Genomic DNA, 13,830 nt, shown 5'->3' on the forward strand with positions numbered 1-13,830 from the left:
GGTTTTGTATATGTTAGTAAAAAGCGCATCCCAAAATAATAATAGAAACTGTTATCTGTGATTGTGTGTGTTGTTAAAGCTCCTGCCTCTAGCTCTTCTGCTCTCACTTTGGTTGGATTGGGGCCAGTTACACTGAAGTTAGTTGTGACAAAAATATTGAGACTTGGTAGGTGTGCGTAACTTTTCCTGTTGGTTTGAATGGGTCTTAATCACAACTAACTTCTAGATGGATCAGGGCTGCTGAACTGATTATGCAGACAAGCCTATGGTAGGAAATTCATGGTGTGTGTGTCTGTATGAAAGACAGAAAGAATAACAACAGAGTATTAAAAATACATATTTTAAGCTAAACATTTCGGGTTCCGCCCTCATCAATAGCTGTGCTATTACATGGGTATCAGGAATGGCAGTTTGGAAAGCCTGGAGATGAAAGTTCCTTAGGAAAAAAATGATTGCAAATTGTCCTCAAGATTAAGGCCATTGGGACGAAGAGTTCCGAGTCTATAGATCCAGAAATTTCCTCTTTTGTCAAGCATATTAGGGTATTTATTTTGTTTGTTCTGTTGGAACCCACTGTAAATCTGAGAGACTATTTGCAGAAGAGTTTGGGGCCCAAGCACAGTGGTCTTTGGTTGACCCCTACAGGCTTACCTGACAGTGGCTGCAACACTCCAAGGCTGGTGGGAAGCTGCCATTTTAATTTCCCACAAAGCCCTGGAGTGTCTGTTGTAGTTTTAGTTGGGGGCCTTATGGGAAGTTTAAATGGAGGCTCACAGACCCAGCTTTCTGATCAGGAGGACCTGGGGCTGGTGTCAGCACTGGTGGGCTCTGCTGGGGCACTGGAATTTTATTTATTTATTTATTAATTACATTTATATCCCGCCTCGTTTCCTCATGCAAGGGACCCAAGGTGGTTTACATAATCTTTGTTCTCTCCATTTTTATCCTCACAACAGCCCTCTGAGGTGGGTTGGGCTGAGAGTTCGTGACTGGCCCAAAGTCACCCAGTGAGCTTCATGGCTGAGTGGTGACTAGAACCCAGATCTCCCAAGCACCAGTCCAACTCTCTAACCACTTCACCACACTGGTTCTCTATTTTATATACCGTCTGACTGAGAAGTGCTCTTAGGCATTTACATTCAGTTTCACTTTTCTTGAGAGACTTGCTACTGCTCTGGCATCCTTTACTTAAAATATACTCTTTGAGATATGTGTTCACCCTTTTCAAACCTTTACTTTAAAGTGTGCTTTATTTTCATCCCAGGAGGAAAAAGTGAGTCCCAACCAAAACACTGGACCTGATATTGAGTTGCCTTTGTTTGCATGATGCTTTGATATCCAGTCCTTTATTTTGATTTTACACACAGCTTCTAGGTTGTAAACTTTTAAAAATTGTTGTGATGTGGGGAGTTTGTGTGTGCTTTATGCGGCCTCTATGTAGGCCTTAATAGAATTTGATCTGTTTTCTGTCTTGGCTGGGTCTGTTTCATGCTGCTGCTAATGATTTTCCTATGTTTGTATATTTTTGTATGTTTTTAATTTGATTCATTTTGTAAGCTGGCCTAGCAACTTTATTGAAGGGTGGGAGTCCAAATCTCTCAAATTTGGTTTAATTCCTCCTTAAAAACAAAAACTGTGATGGAGTTTTGCTATGTTGGCAAAATGCTATTTCCCCATTTACTCTTAATATTTAACAATAAAATTTGGACAGAAGCCACTGCTGGGTACAGCTTGGTGTGGCAGTGCCAAGAGTGTCATGGGTCAGGACCTTTTTGAAAAATGTATTGCCATTGGCATATCCAGTTAATGTGAATTTGGCCTTATTAGTAACTTCAAAAAGGTGGGTCGGAAACAGTTCACCATGTTATACTTTCAGAAATTGAAAGCAAAGGCAAAGGGCGAATTCAGCATGAAAGTTTGATCTATGGCAGCCTTCCCCAAACTGGTGCCCCCCAGATGTATTAGATCACAAGTCCCAGCTTTGCTGGCTAGGGATGCTGGGAGTTTTAGTCCCAATACATCTGGAGGGCACCAGGGTGGGGAGTGCTGATCGATGGTCCTTGCTATAACAATCATGTTGAAAAAGGGACAGGGCGTTCCTACAAGCATCCCACTCATAAGGCAAATGGAGCCTATTTTTCTTGGACAGTGTTCTCGGAGATGACATTAGCTCTTAATACTGTAATGGTGTTTTGGTTGCTCTTATGGCTGGAGGCCTAGCCTTTTTGCCAGGCCCCGAAGAGGGAGGATCATTAAATGCTTTGAAGCTACATCTAAAACTCCAATCTGGAAGGTTAACAGCCTATAACTGCAAATGGACAGGTGGTGGAAATTTGAGGTGCTAAGAGATGAATGATGAAGCAGAGCCATGCCTCAGCCCAGGTTTCCATCCAATACATTCCTCTGCTGCATAGCCCGTGTGTAGGTGACCTGATGGTGTGAGTGATAAGCAAGAGGTCATACTTGAGACTTCTGAACTCAATGGCTGAGCTACTGGGGAATCATGACTGACTTCTAGATACTGGGCATTATTTCTGCCACCAGGGTGGCCGAAGAAATTTTGCTGCTTGAGGCAAAGGACAAGATGGAGCCCATCTGTTCCACATACAGAATCCAATCAGACTGGCAGTTGAATCCTACTTCAACACCGGTGACTGGAGAGTGACTTCCACCACACCTGAGGGCAACAAACAAGCTTAGGGATGCAGGGGGAATTGTGGCCCCCTGAGGTGGCCACCTCATCCTGCCTTTACTGGTTGCTTTTATAGTCCTGAACACAACTACTCGCATGGTGACAATTATACTGTATTTCCTCCTAATGTGCTACTAAAATGATGTGAGCAGAAAATTGGTTTCTGTGTGCTACTTTGTAGGTCAATTCTTTTAGTTTTAAAACACCATGCACAATCTCTCCTTTAATTACCAACTTTGCACCCATATATTTATTTATTACATTTCTATACCACCCAATAGCCGAAGTTCTCTGGGTGGGTCACAACAATTAAAACCATAAAATATATCATAAAGTACAATATCAAATGTAAAAGTTTAAAACTACAGTATAAAGTACAAACCAAGATAAAACCTAGCAGCAATGCAGATATCTAAAATACTATAAAAGATTTAAAACAAGAGAGCTATTGCTGCTGGTCAGGTGTAGATGAAATTTGGAATCCCCTTTTTCTTTGACAGGAATGTCTTTGGACAGACTTTTTGCACAGCACTCCATTAAGACTTGCGGTGCATTAACTGTGTTGGTCTTGTTCTTAGAAAGCTGGGGAAAAGCACAAATGGTGCGACAAAAACTGTGGTCACCTTAGGCTTTTTTTTGCAGTAAACTCAAAACACACACAAGGCTTTACTACTTGGGCCAGGGAAGAAAAAAAGAGTATGTATAGACAAGAATAGAGGCTCCCATGGAAAAATTAAAGCAGGGAGCACGTGGCCCTCAGGTCACATGTGCCCCCTGGCCTCAAGTACAGCCCCCACTGCCCCTGAAATTGTTGCAGCTGTGGCAGCACCTAAGCAATTTGTTTGCTGCCAAACTTGGGGGCAAACTACAACGTTGGCCTTAAAAGGCCAAATTTGCTTTAAAACAAGGCTTTAATGTTAAGGTTGGCCTTCTTAGGCCATCATCACAGTTTGCCACCGAAATCTGGTGGCAAACAGCCAGTTGTTTTGCTGATGCTATTGCCACAGAAATTTGGTGATGTGCAGTGGCCGAGTGGTGGTGGCCCCAAGGGGTCCCAGGGGTTGTCAACCCCTGGATTAAAGGATCATTTCTGTCTGAAAGTTGGGGATGTGCTTTGTTTATGCTTAATGTTCTACTAGTTTTGGAGAACATGTGGCTTTTTTGTTTGCAAAGGTTCCTGGCTGCAGAGCGCGTGCTTCTGAAAACTTTGGGATGCACACAATGGAATATAAAAGAAACTGGAAGGATTGTACCAAACACAAAGCACTTAACAGATCTGGAAATTCTCCCAGTAATTGAAAGATCATGAACTCTGTCCATTTAGCTCTACCCAACCTAGTAAACTACATAGGGACTGTATGTGTCTTGCAGCTGTTCTCTATGTTGCTCTTCTTGAAACCTTAAATGTAGTTTACTGTTTTACTGCAGTTCAATCAAAGCTGCAAGTCCTTTGTATATCTGCATGCACATAAATGGGTTGTATCCAATCCTCACACAGGTGGAAGTCCACTTGCGCAATGGGACTTCCGTTTGTGCAACAGGTCTTCCCCGTCCATTCCTCCCACCTACAGCCCTGTGCACGTGCCCCAAATCTGCTCTGGAGGCTCCCCTGACCCTCCAGAGCAGATCTGGGGGCTGCATGGGGGGCTGCAGGGGAAAGGAAAACCCATTTCATTAGTGGATTCCTCCTGCTGGCAGAACACCATTGGATACAAGCCAATGCCTTCTCACATGAGAATTGGGCATGTGGTGGTCACAGGAAGATGGGCTGGGAAGCCTTCATGTGGTGGTCCACTCTGCAGCCTGTGTTGAGCCGACCTTGTGCCTAGCTAGGAAAATGACACTTCTCAACCGGTGCTAAAAGCTGAATCTTGTGCAAGATGGTAGATGCTCACATGTGCAATCAGATTTCTGTGAGGCTAGGAGCTAGTATTGACAGGTTTTAATTGCAAACTTCAAATGTACCACTGATTGTATGACTAGTACCAGTGACTTCAGTATATTTATTTATTTCATTTCTATACTGCCCAATAGCTGAAGCTCTCTGGGCAGTTCACAAAAATTAAAACCAAAAAGCGCACAGTAAAACAATATATAAAAGCATTAAAACCACAATATAACAATACATCCAGAAGAAAACCTAGCAGCAATGCAGAGATTTAAAATACAGATTTAAAGCAGCAAAGCTAAAAGACTAGAAAGCTAAAATGCTAAAATACTGGAAGAATTAAAGGTCTTCACCTGGCGCCAGAAGGAATACAATGTAGGTGCCAGGCGAACCTCACTAGGGAGCTCATTCCTCAGCCGTGTTGCCACAGCAGAAAAGGTTGTCTTCCTAGTAGCCACCCGCCTCACTTCCTTTGGCAGGGGCTCATGGAGAAGGACCACTGAGGATGATCTTAAGGTCTGGGCAGGCACATACGGGAGTGTATAATGTCATCTTTATATGTGCGTCATTGTTGCAACCCAAAGGGGTGGGGGAAGAGGCGGCTGCCTTAAACACCATTTTTGTGGAAAGGTGGGATATAAATTTAATAAATGAATAAACCTGCCTGTATTATCAGAATTTTATATTTGTCATTGTGACGTTTGTTTGCCTGTTTATTTATTTAAATGCTTATATACTGTTTAATATATTAAAATCCCTAAGTGGTTCACATTAAAATACAGCACAACAATATAACAGCCCAGATAAAATAATAAATAATTAAAACATTTAAAGACTTTACGGTACTATAACAATAACCAACCCCCCTATACTCCTACTCCAAGTGCCCCTAAAGGATGGACTCAAGGGATAACTACCAGGGAGAGGACCTTTTTGGTAATAGCACCCGGTTAAGGGACAGCCTTCTTGGAGAGGTTTGCCTGGTACCATCCCTGTGGTCCTTGTGGCGCAAGGTAAAAAGCTTTCTGTTCACCGAAGCCTTATAAATAACTCATGTCATCTGGGCTTCTTGGTTTTAAAATCTGTGTTCTTAATTTCTGAGATTGCTATGAGTTTGGTTTCTTGTTTTTGATTTTATGGTTTTATGTTTGTTTGTTGTAAGCTGCCCAGAGAGCTTTATGTGGCAAAATATGAATGTCATGAATGAATAAAATATTTTTATGCTGCTTAACCCAGTTGGATACAAATGCTTAAATTCTAAGGTGCAGAACTGGAAACCAGCATTGTGGACTTTTTAAATAATAAATGTTCTTTATAACCAAAAGTCTTGAGCCCTTTGTAATCTGCTTATATTTTCTTAATTAGATATGGATTACTGCTGCTAAGCAAGGAGTGAAAGCTGGTACATTCTTTTGGTCTAAGTAAGTAGTCTTTGTTTTTTGGAAAGTTAGAGGACACACACAAGAGGGAATCAGTTACATAGTTCCAATCCTAAACTTGGAAGCAAATGCCATAAAAATTGTCAGGGCTTTATTTCCTAGTAAAGATAGAATTAAGCTGTAAAATTAGTTTCCCTAGCTCCATGTGTTAGTAGATTTCAAATCAGGCAGCATCTGTTTTTTTCACTTTACCATTTCTCTTCAAAATTTGTCAAATTATATTTATAGTATGCCTTTATGAACTGGGTTCATAATGAATTCCCAGTTAATTATTTTGTGTGTTTCCAAAATGGTTCATTAAATATTAAAGCAGGGTCAAAGAAACTGCTGTTCTCCAGAAGTGGTTGGACTATGACTCCCATCAGCCCCAGCCAACATAGCTAATGCTCAGGAATGACAAGAGTTCTAGTCCAACAACTTCTGGAGGCCTACAGGTCCCCCCACCCCTGGCTTTGAAACAACTCTATAAGATACTTCTGGAGGGTCGTTATACCTCTCTTTATACCGCTATATAAAATGATGAACTTTTTTGATCACTATGAAAGAAAAGGAATTTTACATAGAACTCTGAAGCCACCTATATTCCAATTTTGGTGCCTCCCTTGATATGTCATATTAAAACAAAATCTTCCCTATTAAGGGAGGCACCAGAATCAAATGTGTCTTGTTGCTGTTCAGATCATGGAGTGGGTTCCAGTCTACATATATGCAGTGCTGTTGCCTACAGGACCAAATCCTGTAATGAAATAAAGATGTTGCTGTCTGCAGTGAACTAAGGGTGCTTCCAGATGAGGCTTTCATTTGTTCTTGCGCTGCCGCCTTCACATAATTTATAGGAGGTCCAGATAATGTTGTCTTCTATTCGTTGTCTTGTGTTTTCTCACTCTTCTTCCATCTTTTTGCTGACCACAAAAAAATGGTTAAGGAGGGAAAGATGGAACTGGTGCACACTTGGTGCTTATGCTCCTGCCAATTCTCTTCCCCTCCGCAGATTCTGTTGCGCGGTAGTGGGTCCCGCTGATCTTGGTGCCTGAGTGGGACCCACCGCTTGCCGAACAGAGGTTTAGCGTTTCCCAGAGGAAGCCCTGAAATGAGTGAAAACGCTTGTTTCTCGATTGGGACAGGTCTCCCTTATGCAAGCTCTGCCAGCCTGTCCTGTTCCAGAAACAAGTGTTTTTGCTCATTTCTGGAAGCACTACATTTTCGTTCTCAAAGCAGTGGGCGCTGCTTGCGGATGGGAATTGACCAGGTGCAAGAGAATCGGTGGGGGTGTAAGTGCCCCTTTGGATTTTGCCCAGTGTTTCTCAAGTGGTAGTTCTAGCAGCTGTCCATCTGGAGACGGAAGCTAAGAGACAAGTAGCTAAAAGACAAGTAGGAAACTTGTTTTCAGCAAGGATTCCTATTTACTTCCAGGGTTAAAAGTCATATAGCAGTATCACTTTTCTTCTAACAATACTGTTACTTAGCTGAGAGGGAGAGAGGTTAGGCTGAGAGGTTATGATTCACACAAGATGCACTTCATGGCTGAGCTGGGATTTGAACCCAAGTCTTTGTTCATGTCCAATACTACAACACACTGAGTTTCTCTACATGGGGCTTATACCATGTGATCAAGATTTGTTATCCATGGAAGTTTGCAGGTCCTTTACACAACGTCAACAACCTCCAGGGGCCCTCCTCTGGTTTATGACCTTTAACCTGCTCTTACAAAGCATGAGGAAGGTCTGATTTTTCACATGTATGGAGTGGTTTACTAGCTGTGTACTTTTGTAATGGCACTATAACAGCAGAGCCATCTAGTGGCAGTAAAATGAAACATATAGAACTCTCAGGGAAAGACCAAACAGCCCGTGTCAGCCTGTATATGGAGCCAATCTTAATCCTGCAAAGAATCCAGAAGCAGAAGCTCTGGTAAGTTGCGGGATCAAAGGCCTGGTGTGGTGAAGCCTGATGTCTCTTGGATGAATCTCTTCTCAAAGTCTCAACTCATAGCAAGGTCTCAACTCAAAGCAATGTGAACCATGCAATACTTGTATGATTAGAACATATGATGAGCTCTGCTAGGTCAGACCAAAGGCCTGCCTGATCCAGCATTCTGTTCCCATAGTGGCCAACCAGATGCCTTTGAAAGCCCGCAGTAGGACATGAATACAATAGTACAGCAACTGAAATTCAGGAACATGCTGCCATTAATAGCCTGATCCTCCATGAATTTGACTAATTCCCTTTTAAAGCTGTCCTAGTTGGCTGCCATTGCTACAGTTTGTGGTAATGGATGTCATAGTTTGACTATGCAGTGCATAAAGAAGTACCTCCTTTAGTCCTAAATCTCCCACCATTCAGCTTTATGGGATGATGAAGCTGGACAGCCACTTGTCAGGGATGCTCTGACTTGGATTCCTGCATTGAGCAGGGGGTTGGACTCAATGGTCTTGCAAGCCCCTTCCAACCCCACTATTCTGTGATTCTATGATCCCAGGTTCTAGTGTTATGAGAGGAGAAAACATTCTCACTCTCCATATTCTCCACACCATGCATAATTTTCTCTACCCCTGTCATTCATGTTCCTCCCTTACTCACCTTTTTTTCTAAGCTAAAACCCCCTACAATCTTGATTATATCACATTTCTGACATCTTTCCATCACAGGCGTAAACATTTCTTTTCTGCAGGGAACTCCAGGAGCTATAGACTTGTGGCAGAGAGTTTTAACAGAGCGGTCTCTTCTCTGCACATTTTGCCAAACCACCATGATTCCCAGGCTTCTTTGGGGTTTTGGAAGCAGTCCCAATTAAACTGGTATAAAACAGACAGAGATTTATAGTGCAGATGTGCTCTCAAAGCGAGCCACAATATGGAGCTCAAACGTAGAGCATCCACAGGCAAATACTAGTGTAGCTGGTGTCTTATACTGTTTTCTTCTGTTCTAGTGTAATCTCTCACGAGCGCAGAATATTAACTATACTGCAATGGCTAACTTTGCCAGACAATGAAAGGTAGGTAATGCCCAACCCCCCTCTTAAATGTATTTTGTATGAGGGAATGGAATGCAAGCATTGCCAGTACCCTCTGCAGACTTCTAACTTTGATCAGCCATGCCTATCCTTCTTGACAAGCTCATGACGCGAATGCCCTATTATTATTAATTACACGAGTTAATGTTGGTTGGTGTGTTTTTCTTCTTTTAATCCTGTTTAGGCTAATGTGGCTTAACCAGCGTTGCCGTCTGAGTTTTGGGCAGATGTCATGGTTCTTAATTGTGTTGTTGAGTATACATGGCAACAGGCACTCTCCGTGGAAGTTGTTGTTGTACCTTTTTCCTCCGTCTTACGGAACTATGGAATGTTTCTCCATGAGATTGTGCCCGCATGCAGGAACCTCTCAGCATGCATGCCTTCTAATAGTTTTAATGAAGTTATGGAACAACACATTGTCAAATCAAACTGTGCAAAACGTATGACAAGGGTTTTCTTCTTGTTCTTTTCTCCCCACTAAGGCGAGCTGAATTTGAAAGGATTGACTTGAGCTGACCTGCTAAGGCAGCCTTATCTAACCTGGTGCCCCAGATAGCTGGGGGATTATGGGGTTTGTAGTCCAGTACATCTGGAGGGCACCAGGTTGGGGAAGGCTGTGCTATGGAAAACTGTTCTGACAAAATGTTTTTCTTTTCTTTTCAGGCCTTACACTTATGCATTCTATTCTGAACAACCAGACCTCGCTGGCCACAGATATGGTCCATTTAGCCCTGACGTTAGTATAGTTCTTCTTTTCCCATTGATGGGTTCCATGCTTTGCCATTACAGCAAAGCCTGCCAAAATGCTAATCTTTGTCTGAATTGTTCTAAGTTGCTGGTTTACTCTCCACATCTGTACACATTCAGTGAGGAGAGAGCCTTGTTGAAAATACAGAGGCTATATTATGAAAACTACAGGAAAAGTTTCCAGCTGTTAGAAGTCCTCAGGAGTGTCACATTTGTTTTTTGGGGGCAGGGGCAAGATTATCAGTCAAGTCTTACAGTCTTGGATACATTCAAAATTTAATGGAAAAAAACTGGTGGGTGAAAAAATCATTTGTTACTTTTTATGCTTAATAATAATAATAATAGTAATAGTAATGTTATTTAATGCTGGTCACTTCTCTGTATTCTCTCCCCTCTTTCTTTTTAAGGAAAGGGATTTTTTCCTATGGCATGTATACTTCATAGGTCCATTTGCATGGTCTATATTATAAACACTAGAGCCAGCCAAGTCACTTTGCTTCACGCAGCACGTGCTGTACAGAGCCACTCAGCCAGTGCTGGGAAGAGTGTCCACTCCTTCCAGCAACCAGCTGAGTCCCTCATCACCCACATCCCTGTGTTATCTCTGATCTCAGATCGGAGTTAACAGCAAGGATTCCTCCAGGGAGTGGAGCTTGGAGGCTGGAGGCTCCTTATGTATGATGTATAACAATCACTCAGTGGGGCTGTTCACACAACATGCTAACCCACACTCACTGGTTGAGTGTGGGTTGTTTTGAACCATGGCTTAGTGTGTTGTCTGAATGCAGCTAGGTGGCTTGTTAACCATGTGGTGTGGCTTATTTTCTCAAACAAGCCACCTTGAGAACCCATGGTTTGTTTTTGGGTTGTTCCGGTGGTTAACAAGCCACACTGCATGGTTAATAAGCCACCTTGGCTGCGTTCAGACAGCACAGTAACCCTTGGTTGAACAAACAACCCACAGTTCAAACAACCCACACTCAACCACTGAGTGTGGGTTAGTGTGTTGTGTGAACAGCTCCAGTATGTAGCATCGGTGAGTTGGCCATAAATATAGGCGATCCTGAGGACTGAAAAATCAGCTGCGGTTTAAAACGCAAGTGAGTGGGTATTGCCCTCCACTAAATGGAGTCCCTGGAAGCCCCTCTCTGGCCACAGTCCACACAACCATGCAAGTAGCTCCATGCTTGTGTTGTTTGTGTGTGTGTTTTGAATGGCAGCCCTACCCCACATGTCAAAACACTTAGGAAATTGAGGGCCAAACTTTGTATGTTAATCATGTGGTTTGCTCTTGAGTGTAAGAATTCCTCGCCATGCCCGCAAGTAGCTGGCAAAGGACCCCGATCCGGAGTGGGATCCAGGCAGGGGGGTTTTAACCCTGTGGCCCCAGCACAGTCCCAATCCAGATTGGGGCCCCTGTGCTGGGTATTCATGGGAAGGAAACCTACAAATTGTGCGGTAATTTGGCCCTGAGAGTAGTTTCAAAAGGTTTTGTTACAAGTGTGCCTGCTGCTTAAGTCCTATCAGTAAGATTACTTGCTAGGTTACATAGTGCTTCAAATACATTATCTCAATAATTCTTACAAAACCCTTGTAAAATAGGTTAGTATTGCAGTCTCCATGTTAAAGATTGTGAGTTGTGGCCAAGAAAGAGAAGGTAGGTCTCTCAGTGAATTCATGGCCAATATGAACTTTGAAACAAGGACTTTCAGCTCGAAGTTTATGTTCTTAAGTATTCTGCTACCTCAAACCCTAGAGGTGCAATTCCATCAGAAAGACCCACATGGTCCACCCTTGGTCACAGGTGTTGAGGACTGTTCTCCCAGCTACATGCTGCACCACAGGTGGGAGAACATATAAAGGGCGTCTCAGTGTTGTATTGAAGGTTTTAGGGGCTGCTACCTGGAGGGTCAGCTAGGGATCATGGTGAAATTTGATTGGTTCACATTTTAATATGAACCGACCTAAGTTGCACTCCTTTAACTAATACATGAACTAGGACACAATTCTCCTTTGATTTTTGCACTTCTCTGAATTTTGTGATGTAGTTCCCCAGTAGTTCAAAAAATGCATACAATAGGGCAAATTGCATACAAAAATGCATATTTTAGGAGGAGATAGTGTATAAAAGGAATATGGTAGGGGAAAGAGCTCGCAAAAATGCGTATATTAGAGAAAATTGTGTGTGAATTTTCATGTGCAAGGAAATGCATTTTTGTTTGCACTTTAAAAAATTTGCAAGAAATAGGATGGAATGAATGTGAGCTTGAAAAGAAAATGCAAACATTATAGAAAGTAAAACAGATAGATCTGTCCAGCTTGAGTGAAATCCAGCACACAAAACAGGTTTTATCTACCCACTGGTGGGCTGAACTGTCTTTGAATTTTCTATGTAATACTCTGCTGAGGCCACTTTGTGAGGTAAAATACATACATTAGCATTCCAGCTGCTAATGATAAAGAGGTCTTCTACACAAGGCATTTATTGTGCACTTGTGATTCCTTACTCACAGTTGTTTATGTGTTCTTTAGATGATGTCGTTATCCTCCAGTTTTGCTTGTGTTTTTTTTTTAGAGTGGGGAAAATGGGGTATTATTTCTGAAAGTGAAAGAAAAGGTATTTCCCTACTTGTGTAACTGCAATATTCTGCTGTAGAACAGCGCCATCTGTAGGTTATGTAGTGGAAAAGCAGGAAAAGAAAAGCTCTTTGTGTAGAGCTTGGATCTCAATTCTGCAATGAAACCAAAAGTAGGTACAGTGATTAACAGCCTCATGTAGAAAAACTCATTGAAAATTGCCATTCCTCATTTAGGGTATTAAACAAAACAATCAGATTCACCTTTTGGGGTGGGGGTGGGGGATTTGAAGCTTAGTGTTAAGGTTGTCCTCTGTAGTAGCTTGGCCCATAAATCATTTTAGTGTATTAAATCTGTGAAAATCAAAGTTCAAAGTTGATTTCAAGACCTTGGAATTCTCTCCCTAGACAGACCTGCCAGTTCTCATCCCTTTTATTTCCAGCTCCAGTGGGAGAGCTGGCCATTTCTGCACCAGGCTACCAAGTGCTCAGAATGTCTCTGTAGTACAGCACCAAAGCTATCCCCTGTATCACCATGTTTGGAGCTGCAGAGGGCCTGGGGATCATCCTCACATTTGCTCTGGAGTCCCACAACTGTGGCGATGATTCCTCGCCCACTTTGAGCTCCAAAACTGTAGCTGGGCAAGAGGAGGCAGGGAAGATCTACTCCTGTGCTCATGATGTTGGTGACAACAACCTCTTCATCTTCCCCAGCTGCAAGTTTGGAGCTCGAGAAGAGAGGGGCAGGATCTTGGCTTTTGTATGTTTTTTGCTTGGGGACCAAGGCCAGCCCAAATTTGTTGAATCCTGCATAGGTTGGCCCCCAAACATGCAACTGGTGTCAAAGTGACTGAAAGTCAAACTAGATGTGATGTGGGAGATGCAGTAATGGATCTCCCAGTTTATGTCTTGCCATTGTTTTCTTTGCTTTAAGGCAGCCAAGGGAGCCCTATTTGGCTGCCGTGACGAGTATCAAGGATATTGGCTCAATTATATGAGAAACAATAAAATTATAGAAAGCTGAATAAAGAAGGTGCCCGTAAGGTATCTAGAAGTCTTCTAGGCAATCTCTTCAAAACCAGAGCAACCTAGTTCAAGCTAAGGTGGGTTAGAGGATTGCAAGATTAACACTAAATAGGAGAAGGAAAAGGCTTCACAAGAATAACCCACTGCGACATCTCAGTGCGTAACACAGCAGCTGATATGTGCTTTTCTCTCATGCTGTTTCCCCCATGTTTAAATCTTCCACCCCACTCACAAGATGGTGTGTGTGTGTGTGTGTGTGTGTGTGTGTAGAAGGCAAGTTTCTAGATCTGCCACATCACAGCAACTTTGGCATCAAGTTTCTAAATTAATATTTAAAGAAGTCAGCACAGCTATGCAAGCTGCACAGATGTTACATTTTACTATGGGCAGAATTATTTTTTTAAAGAAAGGATAGGAAGCATTTCATGTTTCTCTTTCTTACCTTTTTC

At 42.4% G+C, this 13,830-nt stretch overlaps 1 protein-coding gene across 2 annotated transcripts in view; it reads left to right on the forward strand.

The window, feature by feature from the left end:
- The window catches only part of ENPP2 (ectonucleotide pyrophosphatase/phosphodiesterase 2), a 119,148-nt gene that overhangs the window by 55,245 nt on the left and 50,073 nt on the right, over positions 1-13,830 (forward strand). For both annotated transcript variants that reach the window (XM_084848898.1, XM_084848897.1), the window contains exons 9-11: positions 5,946-6,001; positions 8,949-9,014; positions 9,696-9,768. In XM_084848898.1, the coding sequence (XP_084705024.1) occupies positions 5,946-6,001; positions 8,949-9,014; positions 9,696-9,768 (195 nt within the window). The remainder of the gene's footprint in view (positions 1-5,945; positions 6,002-8,948; positions 9,015-9,695; positions 9,769-13,830) is intronic.

This window comes from Heloderma suspectum, chromosome 4 (assembly GCF_057233095.1).
Source record: "Heloderma suspectum isolate Gila_16-S chromosome 4, 16-S_ref, whole genome shotgun sequence".
In the NCBI taxonomy this organism is placed as follows: domain Eukaryota; kingdom Metazoa; phylum Chordata; class Lepidosauria; order Squamata; family Helodermatidae; genus Heloderma; species Heloderma suspectum.